This window comes from Cyclopterus lumpus, chromosome 9 (assembly GCF_009769545.1).
Source record: "Cyclopterus lumpus isolate fCycLum1 chromosome 9, fCycLum1.pri, whole genome shotgun sequence".
NCBI lineage: Eukaryota > Metazoa > Chordata > Actinopteri > Perciformes > Cyclopteridae > Cyclopterus > Cyclopterus lumpus.
The window spans coordinates 13,101,452-13,119,404 of record NC_046974.1 but is presented as its reverse complement, the minus strand read 5'-3'; the positions used below and the strand labels follow the sequence as shown (position 1 = coordinate 13,119,404).

At 39.5% G+C, this 17,953-nt stretch overlaps 2 protein-coding genes across 2 annotated transcripts; both read left to right on the top strand.

Moving 5' to 3' along the window:
• The first annotated feature begins 3,953 nt into the window (after nt 1-3,953).
• got1l1 (glutamic-oxaloacetic transaminase 1 like 1) lies at nt 3,954-8,334 on the top strand. Its single transcript, XM_034540832.1, has 8 exons — nt 3,954-4,128; nt 4,856-5,037; nt 5,314-5,437; nt 6,217-6,434; nt 6,541-6,691; nt 7,372-7,537; nt 7,786-7,928; nt 8,195-8,334. The coding sequence occupies exons 1-8, from the start codon at nt 3,954-3,956 to the stop codon at nt 8,332-8,334; spliced, it is 1,299 nt and encodes a 432-aa protein (XP_034396723.1).
• Nucleotides 8,335-15,687: 7,353 nt separating this feature from the next.
• prlhr2a (prolactin releasing hormone receptor 2a) lies at nt 15,688-17,518 on the top strand. Its single transcript, XM_034542137.1, has 2 exons — nt 15,688-16,148; nt 16,882-17,518. The coding sequence occupies exons 1-2, from the start codon at nt 15,688-15,690 to the stop codon at nt 17,516-17,518; spliced, it is 1,098 nt and encodes a 365-aa protein (XP_034398028.1).
• The last annotated feature ends 435 nt before the right edge of the window (nt 17,519-17,953 follow it).

Sequence of the window (17,953 nt, the reverse complement as noted above, 5' to 3'; positions counted from 1 at the left end):
CCTTTTAGCAGCAGACAGGGGGGAGAGCTCCGTTTTAATTCTTTTAGACCTTAGTGCAGCTTTTGATACTGTAGATCACGCTATTTTAATCGATCGCCTCAAAACCTGGGTTGGCATCAAGGACACTGCACTTGGTTGGTTTTATTCTTACCTTTTAGAAAGATCGTACTCGGTCACCATAGGTAATCACTCATCTACCACGACTCACATTACCTGTGGTGTACCACAAGGTTCAATTTTAGGTCCACTTTTATTTTCTATCTACATGCTTCCACTCGGCCAAATCCTCCAGCGACACAACGTATCTTTTCATTGCTATGCAGAAGACACACAGATATACCTTCCGCTGAGACCTGGTGACCCAGAGAGCCTGGCTGCTGTCTTAGATTGTCTCTCTGACGTTAACTGCTGGATGGCTCAAAATTTTCTTCAGCTCAATAACTCCAAATCAGAAGTCATATTATTCAGTTCCCCAAACAATAACACCAGTCGCATCAAGAGTCAACTTGGTCCCCTGGCTGCTTATTTAAAACCTGTTGCCAGACATTTGGGTGTAATGTTTGACTCTCAATAAAATTTTGAATCACAGATCAAAAAAATTGTCCAGTCCTGCTTCTTTCAATTAAGAATAATCTCAAAAATCAAACCCATATTGTCACGCTCAGATCTGGAAAAAGTCATTCATGCACTCATTTTTTCTCGACTCGACTACTGCAACTCCCTCCTTTCCAGCATAAATCAAAAATCCATCTCCCGCCTCCAACTAGTCCAGAATGCAGCAGCTCGGCTTCTGACTGGTTCTAACAGACGGCTTCACATGACTCCAGTCCTGGCCTCTAACAGACGGCTTCACATGACTCCAGTCCTGGCCTCTAACAGACGGCTTCACATTACTCCAGTCCTGGCCTCTCTCCACTGGCTCCCTGTTAGTTTTAGAATTGATTTTAAGATTTTGCTGATCACTTTTAAAGCACGCCTGGGTCTGGCCCCAAGCTACATCATTGAAATGTTAGCCCCATATGAGCCAGCTCGCAGCCTTAGATCCTCCGGTGGGGCCCTTCAAGGCCCTTCAAGGCCCTTCTGGCGGTTCCAAAGTCAAGGCTTAAATCAAAGGGTGACCGTGCTTTTGCCATCAGAGCCCCTCGACTTTGGAACAACCTACCTGAGGGGATAAGACTAGCAGAATCAGTAGCTTCTTTTAAATCACTTCTTAAAACCCATTTTTATAGAACTGCTTTTAAGTGATGTCGTCCTTTTATGCAGTTTCCCCTTGTTTCCCCTATTTTAGTTTGTCTGTTCTGCTTTATTTTGTATTTGTAATTTTCTATTCCTCTATTGTGTTCATTGCTTCATGTATTTTCTGAAATGTTTACTTGTATTGATATTATGTTTTTACCTTTCTTATATGTAGAGCACTTTGTAAACTCTGTTTTTAAAGGTGCTATATAAATAAATGTATTATTATTATTATTATTATTATTATTATTATAAAGTAGATGTTGCAAGATAATTAATAAATTAATAAATAATTAATAAAAGAACTGGCATGATTTTTTTCATTGAAAGAAGAGCAAAAAATGACACTGAAGGCTTTTCTCAGTGGAAAAGACATTTCTGCTCTTCTCCCAGACTGGCTTTGGCAAGCGTTTGATTGACCGATGGTTAATCCAATCAATTACCATCCATTGTATGTTCGGAAAGTGCATACCCTTTTCGAAATATCATACAAGGGGTGGAAACAATTATTCTGTCTGAGGTAAAGACACTCTTTTAAGTAAACTAATGTTTTACAATGTTTTTCAAGTTAAAATGTAATCCAAACTTTTAGGGAAAAGAAAATAGAAGCCGCCCCTGAAGGTACAACTGGGAGTATAAAATCAATATTAACCATCCGAAGACTTGGTTCATCATATTGATTGACTTAATAAGCAATCAAACATTCACCATTGGGCAAGTTAGGTGAAGGTAATGAATCATAGTAAAATGATATTCACCCTAAAAGAACAATAATTTAAAAGTGTTACATATTTATATATTTAAGTCAAGCTAGACATGTGAACATGTGTTTTTTGTTGATGGAGCAGCTCTTCTCAGATATCAATTATACATGACATACTAATATATTCCATGTTGCTTTACAGGATTTCTTTTTTTAATGCAAAGAAGGCACTGTGATTAAACACTGGTGTTTGATTACAAGTTGTTAATCTTGGATCTACTTAGAGGTGCGCAGTATGTTTCTCTCTCTTCCTTGATTGGACATGCAACAATTGCTAGACTTTAAACACATGGATTACGAAGATTCGATTTCCTTTGCCAACAACTAGTCCTGAGACTCTGTGTCACAGCTTTCTTATATTTTTAGAACACACAACACATCTGAGTCAGAAAAGAAGTCCTTTCACACCAAACTTAGACCTAAGAGCTCAGTTCACCCGTTAGGAGCCCTTGAATCTAATAAGTATACAGCATCTTAATTAGATCAACTTTTGTGTATTCATCCTATTTGATAGTGTGACATACCAATGGGTCTATCTTACAACCCTGCCATGGCACCCTCTTTCTCACTACTTTACAAGGCGGTAGATAAAGGAATATATGAGTCTTTGCCCTGGATAACCACAGCCCTGAAATCCACAGTAGCTTCGTTATAACACTTGTTGCTGTTATATCTGTACGTGTGTTTCTGGACTCATTGTGTTGTTTGACTGTAATGGACAACTGGGCAAACACAGATAACCTGACATGCCACAGATAATTCAACTGCAGACATAATGCAGTGTGATGGGAGGAAAACATATCCTGCAGTCGACAGAGTGAAAGGTATGTTTTGTTGTTACTGCTTTGGAGCAAAATAAAAAGCAGTTTTGTATACACTCATCATTCAGTACTGAAGTTTAACAACCACACACGGAAAGGGAAAGGTCCGTCACAGCAAATAATAAGACACTAAGGTCTCTGCTGACAGCCATCTCGATATATCTCTACACATAATATTGCTAATATAATTGCTATTATGCTTAAATAGCCTAACTCTGAAAGCTGTACTCTGAGAAGTAACACAGAGGATGGGGAAAGCTGAGGAATATATATTTTCTTAAATTAATTTTTCTTAAATTAATCTTTACTTAAATTGGCCAGCTAATTGACAGGACTAACTGCACGAATTGGCCAGCTACTGCCATCTAGTGCAGTAATTTGTGACTACCAGCTAGTGAAATACAGACCTCCTATCATTGTATCATCAAGATTCCTTTGATTCTGATTTGCAATATCTGGGAGAGTCTCTACTTCTTCATCCACATTAAATGGCTGTTCTTCAATTCTCTTCCCCAGAGGAACAGCTCTATTTCCCAGAAGCCCGATCAACACTGTGGTGTTTTGTTAAAACCTAAGGAGGATTATTATGCTGTCTGGTTGTATCTTTTCATTGGCATCTGAGTAAGGAAATGCAATTTAGTGCACATGCACATACAGAATAATCTCTGCACACATTTTGTATCATCAGAAGCTCATTTAAATTACAAAGGAAATATAATTCCACAATCTACAGACACGTTTGATCTCTAGGAAGTAAAAAAAAATACTCCATTAGTACAAAGATGTAGGCTAATGGATCAGGTCTTTTTTAGAACCACCAAATCAAACCTTAATGAGGAGCAGATGGAGCTCTCTGAGCTGATTTGTTGTCAGTGTTAAAGACTGAAGCCAATACATTTGGGACTGGACTTCACCAAGACTCATCCCTTCATGTTCTTACTGGCTATAGTCTATTTGATGATAGCTCACAGTGATGGTAAAAGTAAACTCACCAGACCCACAAATTAGGGAGTGATAAACTCATCCATCACCGTTGCCGGGGTGACAGTATCCAAGTACGTGCCGGAGCTTGGCAACAGTGCCCAAACAAAAGGATTGCCGCTTGCTGGCTGATTTGCCTGGCTGGGTTCAAGATGAGCGGACCCGGCAGCAGCCCTAATGAAAAGGTGGTCAAGCAAAATGAAGACCCAGGAGATCCATTCTCTGAGTTTACCAATGCCCACGTCCCCGCAGGGAGTCCTGAAACAAGGCTATTGTCCGCCTTCAAGAACGACACTCACACCAGGAAGGCTTATCTGGCCGGGAGAGGTAAGTCTGCTTGTACATTTCGAGAGTTTTAACCCTAAAATAAGAAAGGAAGAGGTTAAGTTTCAATTAATTGTGATTTGGTAATCTGTTGTTAGTTGGACTGCTGACTTATGCAGAAATATTGTGTAGTAAAATTACTTTCTTGGAAGCGTTTCTAAATGTATGCTAGCTATATTTTTCATGGTGCATGGTACAAGAGCAGAAGGAAAAGAGATATGCTATCTTCTCATCTTTAAAGTTAGCACATTTTAATATTTATAGACTCAATCTGGGGGTCCATAGACATGTTTATACTTGTTTTAACGTCCTGTTATTTGTTTGTTTACAATATTTTATTCATTTTCATATTTTCTATTTTTAAATTATGTCTTGTTGCTATGCACCATTCACAGAGCCATATTGCTTGTATGTGTAACGTATTTAGCAATAAACAAAAAACAAAAACCTAAATATTTAAACCCTAAGGAACTGGAGCAGCTCAGAGCTCTGTGTGGACCTGAGTGCTCTTGAAATACCTGCGAGCAAACTCAATACTAAAATCAATCTTTTACCTGATTTTTGCCACTTGTTTGTTTTATAGACATAAATCACACATTGAAACTGAAAAAGCATATATTTAAGAAATAGTCTGTTAAATTCCATTTGATGGTGTGAGTAAATGATTTTCCAGAGCTTGAGACACTGTCTTGTTGGATGAAACAACGTTTGCAATAACTGTCTTCTGCAGAGTATTACAGTGAGGAAGGGAAGACCTTTGAACTGCGTCTTGTTCGAAAAATAAAGCAACAGCGAAGCACTGATCCCACTTCTCGTCCGGAGTATCCATCCTCTCTTGGTTTGACAGAATTCACCAGGCGAGCCACGGAGGTAGCTTTGGGGAAGAGCTCTCGGGCCATCATGGAGGATCGGGTAATATCAGCTGTGCATGAGCACTGTAACTGATTGTAGCGTAGATATTTGTTCAAGCCTGAGTTTGAACAGCAGCGAACACAAACAGATTAAGTAGTAGCCTGTAATTAGTCATCCGATCAATCAGCGATGTGCAGAGAAATAGAATTATACAGTCATGGATTTATGTCCACCTTCATCCTCAGAACGAAATCAATACAAGATTAGTACTCAAATGTTTTCTCATTAGTCATATTAATAACTAAACACTTGATGTTTTTGGGACTTTTGTTGCAGGTGTTAGGTGTCCAAACTCCTGGCTTCACTGCTGCCGTGCGTCTTGGGGCTGAACTCCTGAGACACTGGTATGACGTCTGTGCTGTTTGGAGCGGGCCAGTCTACCTCTCCTCCCCCTGTGATGGTAAGCAACACCTCACCTCCTCTTCATGCTAGTGCACATTAGATTATGCTCTTGAAACATAAATGCCACACTACATGTGGCTAATAATCCCAGTGTGGTGACTGCAACTGCATGCACGACTCGTTTCATCCTGTACATATTATTATGAACAAGGCTAGAGGACTTATATTTTTGCAACAAGTCAATGAATGAATTGCTAACAAGGTTCCAGGTTCCAGGTTTTTTATTTGCCATTTGTGCCTAGACCAGCAGTCCAGACACATCGGAATTATTTTTGCAGGGTTCTCCGAGTCAACAGAGGTACAAAACAAACACACTATAATAATAATAATAATAGAAATATGAAGAATGAAAAATATATTTTAAAAAAAACACTGTACATAGTGGTAAAGTGTATGCAGTATTTAGTATTTACAGTATTAAGTACAGGAACAGGTTATCAAAAATAAACATAAGAAAGGAAAGGAGAGTGCAGAGATAATAAGTAGGTAAGTAGTACATCCGTAGCAGTAAATTGTAGGCTAGTGCTGGTGCTGTACCTAGCTTGTGATGGACATAAGCTGTGTCCATAGCATAAGCTGTGTCCATAGCAACATATACTATCACATAGGTACAAAAGACTATATGTAGCTCAGACTAGAAGTTAAAATGTTAAATAATTCAATTATTAAAGAAAAAAAGAACCATACCATAAGAAAATGTGTTTTCCCTCACGTTGGTGGCTCCATACTAAAATGACACACTGGAGTTTAAATGTTTTGTTTTGATCCTTCCTGCAGACTCATTGGCTGGTATCTTCCAGGCAGCAGGGATCCAAGATATCCGTGATTATTATTACTGGGATGACACACAGCGGAACGTTTGTTTGGAGAAGCTTCTGGAGGATCTTTCGAAGGCTCCACAGCAAAGTGTTGTTGTTCTGTCAGCATCTGCCCACTATCCTACCGGAGCAGACCTCTCTCAGAATCAATGGGCTGTGATTGCAAATGTCATCATGGTAACATATGTGTACAGTTACGCTCTCTAACAGGGGCTACACTTGTCAAACAAGTAGCTCCTCACTCCTACTTAGACAATTTGTTGTCTCGTCCCTCTTTCAACAGAGGCGGAGGCTTTTCCCCTTTTTCTTGCTGCCTCCTCAGGCGCTCTGCTATGGAGATTTAGAGCGGGGTTCCTGGCCTGTTCATTACTGTGCATCGCAGGGGATGGAGCTCCTCTGTGCTCAGTCCTTCTCCCACTGCTTTGGACTATATGGTGAGTAAGAGACGTTGGGAACACCACTCAATTCAACGATATATGTGTTTCAACCTATGAGCCCAACCACACATGGTCTGTGATGTTATATCTGTACAGCTCAGAGCTGTTTGAATGTTAAAAGAAAACACAGAACGTCAATTTGAATTCGTATGCCAGAAAATGTATGCTTAGTTTCTACGGAGTCACAGTTGCCTTTCAGTTTGGAGCTTTATTCAGAGACCTCTTAAAGTGATCACGTCTGGCTGGGTCAAACGATCACTAGTGATCACTATCATCCGTTTCTACTGGATTATCAACACATTGTCAGGCAGATTGTTATTTTTGGGACATATTATGGCTTTATTTAATTGTGATAGTGGAGAGAAACGGGAAATGTGGGGCAAGAAAGTAGGGGAATGACATGCAAACGGTCCTGCTAGCAAGCCGGCAATTGGACCGGAGACTCGGTGCTCAGGGCATTTGAGCCCTCACCACTCGTCCCATATTGTGAGTGACATTAGCTTGTTTCTGTAAGACTTGGGGAATATTCACTTGCCCAGAACCAAACTGCTCTATTTAATTTCCAACTTCATTTTTAATAGCGGATACATCAGAGAAAGGGAGTGTAACATTACACAACTACTGCTGCAACACAGCGTTTCTTCACATCAGATTCATCTTCTACTTCCTTTCGCAAGGTGAGGCTGTCGGGCACCTTCTGTGTGTCTTAAAGCAGAACTCCCTCCTGTTTTCCATGGAGTCTCAAGCTGTCAAAATAGTGAGGTCGCTCTGGGCGCAGCCATCCGTAGGAGGAGCACATGTTGTTGCTACAGTGCTCAGTAACCCAGGCCATCTTATTGAATGGTGAGTAACGCTCCATTTGCATGTATAATCTAGTATTTAAAGAATGTGGCTTGGGCAGTCACATTGCTACTGTTTCAGTAGATGTTCATAGCGATGGCTGGACTGTTTCAGGCCTTCCTACATGCGATTCCTAAAAAAGTTAAACTGGTGATGAAATCCTTCCTTTACACAATGCACCTTTTGCGAATCCTGAATTATTAACTTTATGTATAATTTCCCAATTGTTCTCTACTTTTTCTGTTTCCCAGGAAGGAAGAAGTCAAGTGCATTGTGGAGCGATGTATGCTGATCAGAGAACTTTTGAGAGAAAGGCTGAGGCTTCTGGGGACTCCGGGTTGCTGGGACCATCTGACTCAGCAAGGTGGACTCTACTGTTTTATAGGCTTGAATGGTGAGTAGCCCACCGCACCGCACTGTATAAATATAATTTGCAGTTATTGCAGTTAATTAATTTTTTTAATGTTTACACTATACTTGATTATATAACAATATAGATGACTGTTAATGACACTGATTAACATGGATTGCCGTAATGCTTTTTTTACATTAACATTTTGTTTAAATAATTATTTTTTTGTTACCATAAATCAAAAACAAAGGCCATGATATTTACAGATGTGCTTTCAAAATATTTCTTGTTTTTTTGTTTTGTTTTAGGCGAACAGTTAGAATTTTTGTCCAAGAAGAGACACGTGTATCTGTTCACCAGTGGCTGTTTAAACGTGAGTGCAATCAACAGTCGTAACTTGGACTATATCGTCGAGTCCATTCATCTGGCTGTGACCACTTCATTCTAACCATGTGGCTTTCGGTCAAGCACAATAAATCAGTCAAAGGGGCTTTTCAGTCAGAGAGACAGTCTCATTTAATTCAATAACTTTCATGTGTCACAGTTTCAATATTACTGTTACAAATGTAGGTTCAGCTTTGCAAAGTAAATCTGGTAAACATCCAGAAAACATGTCGACCAACATATGATTGCTTATTGAATTATCCCTGCCTTTTCATGACCGAGGTGCAACCTATCTCACTATAAGCGGATCACCTGATCTTCTTCATGCTTGGAGGGTGTTTTGTGCAATTTTCAACTTGCGACACGTTGCTGTTTTCAAGGCACCCTGTAGCGGCTCACCCCTGTTGAAGTTTTTAAGTGTTTTTGTATGGATTAATGGTTAAATGTGTACAATCTGGCCACATACTCTAAAGAAGTAGCGGGCAGCATTTCTCCTCTATACCTGGTTCCTTACAATCTAAAGTTACTGTCATCGGCTATTTATTAAAAAGCCTACTAACTTACAGCTTGGCAAGAATGTGCAAAACTCAATCAAACTGTTGAAACTCTGAGAGCCGGTCAAAATAACACTGCTGTCTTATAATGTGCACATGTGGCTTTGGCCTATAATTGATATTGGATTACATCCTAAGTGGCAGAGGCGAGAGAAGAACCAGCCCCCTCACCTGCTGGGTGCTGCAGTGACTCACTCTTGCCGCTCGATGTATAAGTGGTATTATAATTCATGCTTATTTCAGTGGATGTTTCATACATGTCTTTCACATAACGTTAATAATGTTATTTCTTTACATTCTGTTGATAATGCTAGTTCATTTTTTGTAATGTTTGAGAAATTTATTTTTATCTTTGTGTGGCTATATACTGTATTTCAGACCTCACCCACCAGATCTATTCAATATAAGGAGAATAAAGAGCTTATCAGTGCCCATGGGACATCTTCAGAGGGAAAGGCCTTGTACAAAAAGCATGTATTGGTGACTGAATTCAAAGAAGAGGATCAAATAAGGTTGATATAAATTGAAATGAGTACACAGCAGAGCTCAGCTGCCTTTATAATTCAACTGGGTTGAAGGCCATCCGGTACTCTGTGTTTCTAATGGACCCAGAAGCTCATTCAGGGAGCGACTAAGGACGCCTCAGTGCTCGGAAGGTCTTTTGTTCCAGCAGCAGTCAGATTTTTTATTCAACACTTTCAGAGGTGGTTTTTAGATTTAGCATCTTTCTGATGTAATACATGTCTCAAATGGCATTTCATGGTGTTATTTATCAGTTGTAATGTGTTTGCTGTCTGTTTGTGCATTGTGAAAACTATGTATATTGTATGAGTTGATTTGGTGGCAAATGAGTTTCCCCTCAACACTTTCTAATCTAGTCGACAACCTTGACCTGAACAATGTCACAAACATTTGCACATCTTGTGTGAAATAGATTTTAATTTTAATAATATCATTAAAAAAATGATATACTGCATTTCAGAGGTTGGGTCCTTCCCACAGACTAACGTTTCTTCTGAAAAGAGTTATATTTGTATTGGATTACATGTTTGTTTGTTTTTTCTGCAAAATAATATTATTATTATTATTTCCTTTCAACTGAGAAGCATTTTCAAATGATGTGAACATATTATAAAGCAAATCACTGCTCACGTGGAAACATCAATGAGTAATTCCCTCCTCTATCATGCACATCTGTGTGGAGACACCTTTTTGGAAAACATACTGCTTTTATCAAATTAACTTTATACCCTCTTTTCATTTGAGAGATATGCCACTATTGTACTGGATACTGTGTAGTTCTGAGAAACAGATTATCACAAGGTATTTAATGGAGGCAGTGTGCTCGCTCTTTTCATTTCAGTGATCCTGTAAACATCGAGGATAATCAATATCCACCATCATGCAGAGTCTGAGCCATTAGATGCTGTTTGGAGCCCTTTTATTTGGCCGCAGTGCGTTTACATGTAGACAGTGCTGCAGATACACGATCACAGTTTTCAAATTTGCGATAAGTTGCTTACATGCATCCTAAATCTTATCACAAAACTGGAGTTAGCCGGTCTACAACAATCTAAAGTAATGGGAGAAAGGTGTTGCTTGCCTTCCAGTTAATATCAGCATTACCTATAACTTATATTCATATAACGAACAAGACTGGGCCACTACTGAATTTAATACCCGAGTACACTGTGGATTCGTGCATTTTTTAAATCAGAAATAAACTTTAAATGCTTTTCTTAAAAACACTAGTTAGACAATAGTCCCCACAATTTGGATGTGACATTTTTTGATATACTTTCGAAAAAGTTTTAGTTAAGACTGAAACTGACATTCCCATCAGCCTCCACTGTACATTCTGAAAAGCAGTCTGTCTTCGACATAATAGGAGAAAATAACCTAGCACTGTTCTCTGTCATCTATTTATGATGTTACATGTGTTAACCTAACTCTGAAGGAGCAATCGCATGCCAGACAGCACTCTAAATGATGATGAAAGAAGTTCACTAAGGTCTCTAGATAGTCACAGCAAGATGCAGTAAATTAAGGAGACAAGGGTCCACTCAGTGGACACACGGCAGCCTTTCGATTGAAAGTAAATGCTGGCCTAGGCCTATAATCTAGTGCACTTGGACAAGGAGAAGAATGTGCTAATGGTCAGTGATCAATGATTAGCTATACTGACTAATATTGAGTAAACAAACACTATTCACTTGAAACAAAAATAATCTATATTACTTAATATTACTGTCAAATTATTCCCTGGACATAAACATTTCAAGTGAATTAACAATAATACATGAATTACTTGAACCATATAATCCTCTGTAATTACGTATAGTGCATGTTATTTGACTAACCTGTGAAATACTATTGCCAGGAAATGATTTTACTATCTTCAGAGATGCAGAGATGCATTATATTTGTCATCTCCCAGGCCCATTGACTGTCTAAAAGGCTGTAGTGGGCTCAGTTATTAAAAAGTAGAAAACTGAAGACCTCAGTCCTCAAATGAAAACGGGTTCGATGGGCACGAGTCTTCCCTGTACAGACATGGCCACTTTCTGGAATCCGATGAGTTCAGGGAAAAATCTATTTTTTTTGGCATGCTGTATAATTATTTTCCCCATTCTAAAATGGGTGTCTTTGATGAGCTATTGATGAGCTCATATTCATGTGTAATTATGTCAGTTTATATAGTAGCCATTTAACATCAAGAAATGCCCTATTGTGACCTCTATGATTATAACAGCCTCATTAGACTTCCTAACCATATACTAGAGACCGAGAGCATTCAGAGCATTGGTTCTGAGAATAATACGGTTTCTGAGGAATTTCCAGAAATCTGATTGACGAAAAATGCTAATATTGTAGAAATCTCCAAACATCAAATGTTTTTTATTACTTTTGGAGTGGTCAATTTTTTTAACATTTTGCACCAATATGTGTCACAAAAAGTATCACCCAATCATCAATGGATGGATGGATGGATGGATGGACTACTTTTGATACATAAGTTATATAAGTTTACTTGCATCATAATATTCTTAGAGGCTAACGCTTTAAACATTTGGATAAGCGCCAAACCAAATAACAATGTTATCACAGGACTAGAAATACTTGACACAGAGAGACACTTTTAAAATTGGTTTGTTATAAAAAACTATAATTGTATCATCTCGCCGCATTGTCAGAAGGGCACTGGTTGAGTTATATGATGCTGCCGATTGCGTGTCATGCATTTTTTATTCAGATGTGACCTGGCCTGCAGGTGCTTCAACACAAAACCCACATGTTTTGCATTCATTCGACAGATTACCGTTGTCTGTCTGTGTAGATGGAGACCTTATTTGGACGCTTTCACTCACATCTTGCATAAAGCAGTAACCGGGGAAAAGGGTACTCTCTAAAAACTAATACTATGATGTACTCAATTTTGTTTTTTGGTGAAACATTTTCAAACTTCAAAAAATATTGAGTAAATACACAATTTAAATTCACCTTTTGAATTAAGTAAATGTTAGTAAAAATATAAAGTAGATCAGAATAACTACATTTAGAACCATGACATATAAAATTCAGTAGCTATAATTCAAAGTCAAAAGTAACCCAAAGTCAAAACCACACAATAAGTTCATATAATTGAAATGCCAGGTAGGTGTAACTAAAAAAACAAGACTATGATTAAAACAAACATGTGCAACAGTTAATTAACACTAATACATGTACTTAATTATTTCTCTGTATTAACTTTACTCCTGGAGTAGAATATTGTTCTTAAGTTGAAATACTGTCAATTTAAATGCATGGTTACTTCAGTTAATGAACAAATAAGGTAAGTGAAATGTAGTCTGTACACAGTGTGTAAGAGCTTGAGAACATGCAAGAGGTCCTTGAGGGCCCTGACATCTGGAAGCACAGCCAGAGAGACTGGGAAACAACCGCAGTGATAGTGTGCCATGTGCCATTGTCAGATGCTTTAGTCACAATTACATGAATGAATGAACAAAAACATGCTTCTTCGTGTGCCGTAGCATATACAAGATGTCAACCTGAATGAAAACACAGTAAACTCTTCGATAAATATCTGACAGATGTCAGAGCCCGCTGGAAATGTTACCTCACGATTCCACTACACTGAAGCGCACCTTAAAAATCCGAAGACATGTCTTTTTTTTTTTAACAATAATAGAGCATGTACTTATCTTCATCTTCCCTTCTTTCCCATTTTCGCTGAGAAAGAAATTCCTTTTCTGCCACTAATATCATTCGCCCAAGTTTCTAAAAGAGGTCCTTGGTTATGAGGGAGATGAATAGTTTGTGCTGGTTCTTTCCAAATAAATCTACAATTTATAAATTGACAATTTATTTACACAAACATGTCGTCGTATTTTAGTCACAAAGTTGTGCGTGAACTGTAATTTACTTGTGATTGCAATTCTGCATTTTCAATCGCTCCGTGTTTTGACGTCTTCCAAGAAGCTTAAGAAAAAGTGCTGTCTTATTTCTGTTTTAACAGAGCACTGAGCAAAATGATTAGCTGCATGCCGGAGGAAGAGTGAGGAAAGTTAACCTCTCCTGATTACAACAACTCTTTTTTTAGCTTCAAATGAATGTGGCGAAGGCACAGACACACTGAGTACGACTTCCACTGTGGATGTCACATCAGGATCTCCTCCAACAGGCCTGGTCATTTGTCTTCACACAAGGCTATTGATCCACAATCATGCCAGCATATCACTGATGGTTGTGTCCTGACTTGTTTAGGAGGAACTGAGAGTCAGTTTGCACAAATTAAACCCCATGCCGACAGAGCTACAACTCTGATTGTCCTCCTCACAAAGGCCACTCAACATTCAGACATCACATCACGTCACCTCCTTATCAGTCTGCGCCTTGGCCTCTTTTACAAATATTTGTGACCGGTGAAGGATGATAGTTCAAACATTAGAGCCACTGTGGCAGTGAGCTCAGATAGCACTGTGACCCTTTGAGCAAGTGTGCCTTTATTAGCATCACTAATGACTGATATTAGAATAGTCACGATTCCTCTGTATTTCTCAGTATGACAAAAATAATAAAAATAATAATGTGTATCAGATTGTCAGACACTGTGCACTATTTCATACAGTCCCTAGTGAAGAATATATAGTCCATAAAATGCAGAAATGTAAAAACCTACAACCTAAAATAGCTTTCGTTTATAATCACTGGTGTGTACGTAGATGGTTTCCCGTTGATTCTATGGAGACTAAACATTTCTTCCACGGAGACGCGCGTCAGACTTCAGTCATCAGAGCTGTCAGTCTGTTTTAAAGGCAGATATAAAAGAGAGCCATCCCCGGCAGCCACCTGTTGATCGCCTGCAACACGCGATTAACGTCCGCAGACGCTCAGCACCGGGGCTGCACGCGCTTTATCTCTCCGGTATTCATATTCTGCATCTGAAAGCTGAGGACCAACACACGGTACGTGCGCTACTTTGTTCTCTCCAAATTCCAAACGCAAAATGCGCATGTTCTCCAGCCCACATTTAGCCTATAACTAAAAGTCAGAGCAGCAAATAAATGGAAAAGAGAAAGATGGAGATGAAGCAAACAAATGCGTCAATTAATTCTGTATAATTTCCTTTTCGAACGCTTTTCTTATTCGAGGATGATTGATTAGAGACTTTTTAGTTTATTATTGCATTCCAAGTCTGCTTGTCTTTTTGAAATAACCAAGATACAGTGAATATGTTTTAATGCCTCGATGGTTGTTCAACTAAACTGTTACAATTAAATTATTACTATCACTATTTACTCAGCTTGGCAGAAGCACTACGGTGTGTTGAAACCAATTCATTACATGTACTGTAAATCTTTTTTACCATATGTAATATTGTTTTCAGTATCATTATATTCTGTGAATTAAATGTGACAGTTTCCTCTGTCTGACTAGTTATGCTGTATACATGCATTGTATAAAGTATCAATGTCAGAAAATGTCGTGTCATTTGAGCATCTGATATAATGTCAAATCAGAGAGAGCTTATAGACAATAGTTTAGAAATAACATAAGAAATAGCCACAAAAACATCTTTACAAAACTGCACATGCGATCCTGAGTAGGTTGTTATCGTCGAAAAAGAAAAGAAAAAAACAGTAACAATTCAATTAATCTTCATTTTAATTATGATTGTAATATTTCTTTACCGGTAACTTCAGGAATGTTTATTAACCGCCATCTGGTGAATTGTGGAAGGTTTTTTTGTTTTTGCAAATGGTGTCACTGTTGAGTGAATTCATTATTCCTCTGCTCAACATTTATCCACTAATCTTATTTTTTTCATACAGTCAAGTTGCCACAATATGTTCTTTATTTGTCCTCAGCTGAGCTAAATATCATTGCATTGAATTGATGTCAATTGTAGACAATAACCTGTGACTGCAAATACAGATAATAGCCCAACGGAGCAGAATTTGCTTTAATATTTATTGTTTCTGTTTAACTTCTGAAAATCTGATGAAATAACTGAAAGGCATCTTCTATCTACCCTTCTCACTGTGAAAGACAATGTCTAATAATCATATTTATTTCGCCATGGGAGACTGTACAGTACAATGGTTTTCCCTTTAGAGCTATACAGGACAAAAACAAGAAGTATAAGCGGAAGAAATTGTTCACTAAACTGTAGATCTTATCAGCATTGAAGATAATTAATTGACTGCATAAACGTGTCAATACAGTATAATTTATACTCATCAGTCATTCAGGGTATTCTTGGCCTGGCAGCGAGATTTCCCCGCATGTGGTTAAATACCTGCATTGTATTTTATTGTATTCATGATTTCCCCCTCCAAGGTTGACATTAGCCCTTTGTGATGGAGGGCACAGGCAGCGGCTGGGCAGCGGAGCTCACCCCCCCGTGCGTGATGCACGAGGTAAAAGGGAACGACACCGGTCAGGTCTTTGAGGTGGCGCTGCAGAACGGCTCCTCCGGGCGCAGCCCCCAGTTTGTGGGTGTGGAGCTGTTGCAGTCCTTCCAGCTGCTCATCATTCCCTGCTACACTCTGGTGGCTCTAGTGGGCGTCTTTGGCAACTACCTGCTCCTCTATGTCATATGTCGCACTCGTAAGATGCACAATGTCACCAACTTTTTTATTGGAAACCTGGCCTTCTCTGACATGCTGATGTGTGCCACATGTGTCCCCTTCACACTGGCATACGCCTTCAACCCACGCGGCTGGGTGTTTGGCCGCTTCATGTGCTACCTGGTGTACCTCATCCAGCCTGTGACGGTCTACGTGTCGGTCTTCACTCTCACTGCTATTGGTATGGACAGGTGAGCCCTGTGGACAGACCACGGATATATCTCATACCTCCCTGTTATGAACCACACAAATATGAAGGAATAATAGGTTACACAATATCTCAATATGAATGTCATTATCTCTTATTGCACACAATTGCAGAGGCAGATCAAACAGGAAATAACCTGGATGCAGGGCATTTTTATGCCAGCTCTGAAAATGAGTTTATATACTTTGTATTTCTTCCTTGAATTATCTTATCTAAGGTCTGAGTTATTTGAAGGCCATATAGCACTAAAGTGCTCCGGCTTGGTTAATGGGGGCATTATTATTTACTTCTGGAAAAAGGGAACGGTATGTTTTAAACTAACTAAACTACAGATCCTCTCCAGCTTGATACCGATATTGTGTAATGACTTTAGATGATCTATCAGATGCTTTTCTCCATTGGGCTCCACGACACCAAGTAGGCCTAAGTTGTGTGCAAGAACCCCCAGATCCTGCTTTGTCTGTTCACCATACAGGGGAAGAGCTGAATTGGATTATAATTTTGTGAATAATTTTTGTTTTAACACTGTCAATTTGGGAATTTACTGCCTTCTGTGGCCGTCTTTGAGAATCTTATCTGTGGCACTAAACAGCCCAGCAAACAATATTCTTTACTTAACTCATGTTTGACTGTATTTTTCCCCAACAGCTGAAAAAGAGAATGGAATCTAACTCCGGTCAAATGAATTTAGCCCAATCTCTTCTGTTTCTTCATAGATACTATGCCACAGTCCATCCTCTGAAAAAGCGCATCTCAGTCTTGGCGTGCACATACCTTCTGTCTGGGATCTGGCTGCTGTCCTGTGGTCTGGTGGCTCCAGCTGTGGCTCACACATACCACGTGGAGTTCAAGAACGAGGGCTTCACCATCTGCGAGGAGTTCTGGATGGGCCAGGAGAGCGAGCGGCTGGCCTACGCGTACAGCACTCTCTTCATCACGTACGTCCTGCCTCTGTCGGCGCTCTGCATCTCGTACCTGTGCATCTCTGTCAAACTGCGGAACTATGTGGTTCCCGGCCACCAAACCCAGAGCCAAGCAGAGGCTCAGCGCGTGCGCAAACGCAAGACCTTCCGGCTGGTGAGCCTGGTGGTGGCAGCGTTCGGCATCTGCTGGATGCCTATCAGTGTGTTCAATGTGCTGCGCGAAATTGACATTGACCTGATTGATAAGCGCTACTTTCTGCTCATTCAGCTGCTCTGTCACCTGTGTGCAATGAGCTCGTCCTGCTGCAATCCTTTCCTCTACGCCTGGCTACACGACCGCTTCCGCGCTGAGCTCCGCAAAATGTTCACATGCCGCCGTCGCATTGGACTCTCGGCCAATAACTGTGCCACAGCCAGCGTGGTTTTGTGAAGCTCCTGTGTTTCGGCCGACTGTTGGATAATCATCGCTCCTTTGGACTGAAAGGCAACACAGAGTTGCAGAGTTACATAATGATCACGCTTCAAGCAAGGTAGCCACATTATGGACCATAATTCAGTAGCCCAGTGTTAAAACCTCTGTTTACCAATATACGCTAAGAAGACTCCACTGATTTAGCAGTGCACACTTATAACAGTGTCCGACTCACAATGGACAGTTTGAAATTATTATGATCAATGTATATTAGAGATATAGTAGATATTGTGTGAGGCTGGTGAACATGATCTATATTGTTATTTGTCAAGAGATACCATGAAAAGATCTAAACCATAAGCAAGTGTATCTGTCTTTTAATACTTTTCCAATGCACACAATGCTTGTTGAATCAGTTGGTTGCTTCCCCCCCCCCCTTTCATTTTTCATGGG

What these genes read in the sequence shown, in the direction of transcription:
- got1l1 (XM_034540832.1), top strand. Translation starts at nt 3,954, where the DNA reads ATGAGCGGACCCGGCAGCAGCCCTAATGAAAAGGTGGTCAAGCAAAAT. An exon ending in CCACTGCTTTGGACTATATG is followed by an intron (nt 6,692 to 7,371) that starts GTGAGTAAGAGA and finishes TCCTTTCGCAAG; the next exon opens with GTGAGGCTGTCGGGCACCTT. An exon ending in CTGTTTTATAGGCTTGAATG is followed by an intron (nt 7,929 to 8,194) that starts GTGAGTAGCCCA and finishes GTTTTGTTTTAG; the next exon opens with GCGAACAGTTAGAATTTTTG.
- prlhr2a (XM_034542137.1), top strand. Translation starts at nt 15,688, where the DNA reads ATGGAGGGCACAGGCAGCGGCTGGGCAGCGGAGCTCACCCCCCCGTGC. An exon ending in ACTGCTATTGGTATGGACAG is followed by an intron (nt 16,149 to 16,881) that starts GTGAGCCCTGTG and finishes GTTTCTTCATAG; the next exon opens with ATACTATGCCACAGTCCATC.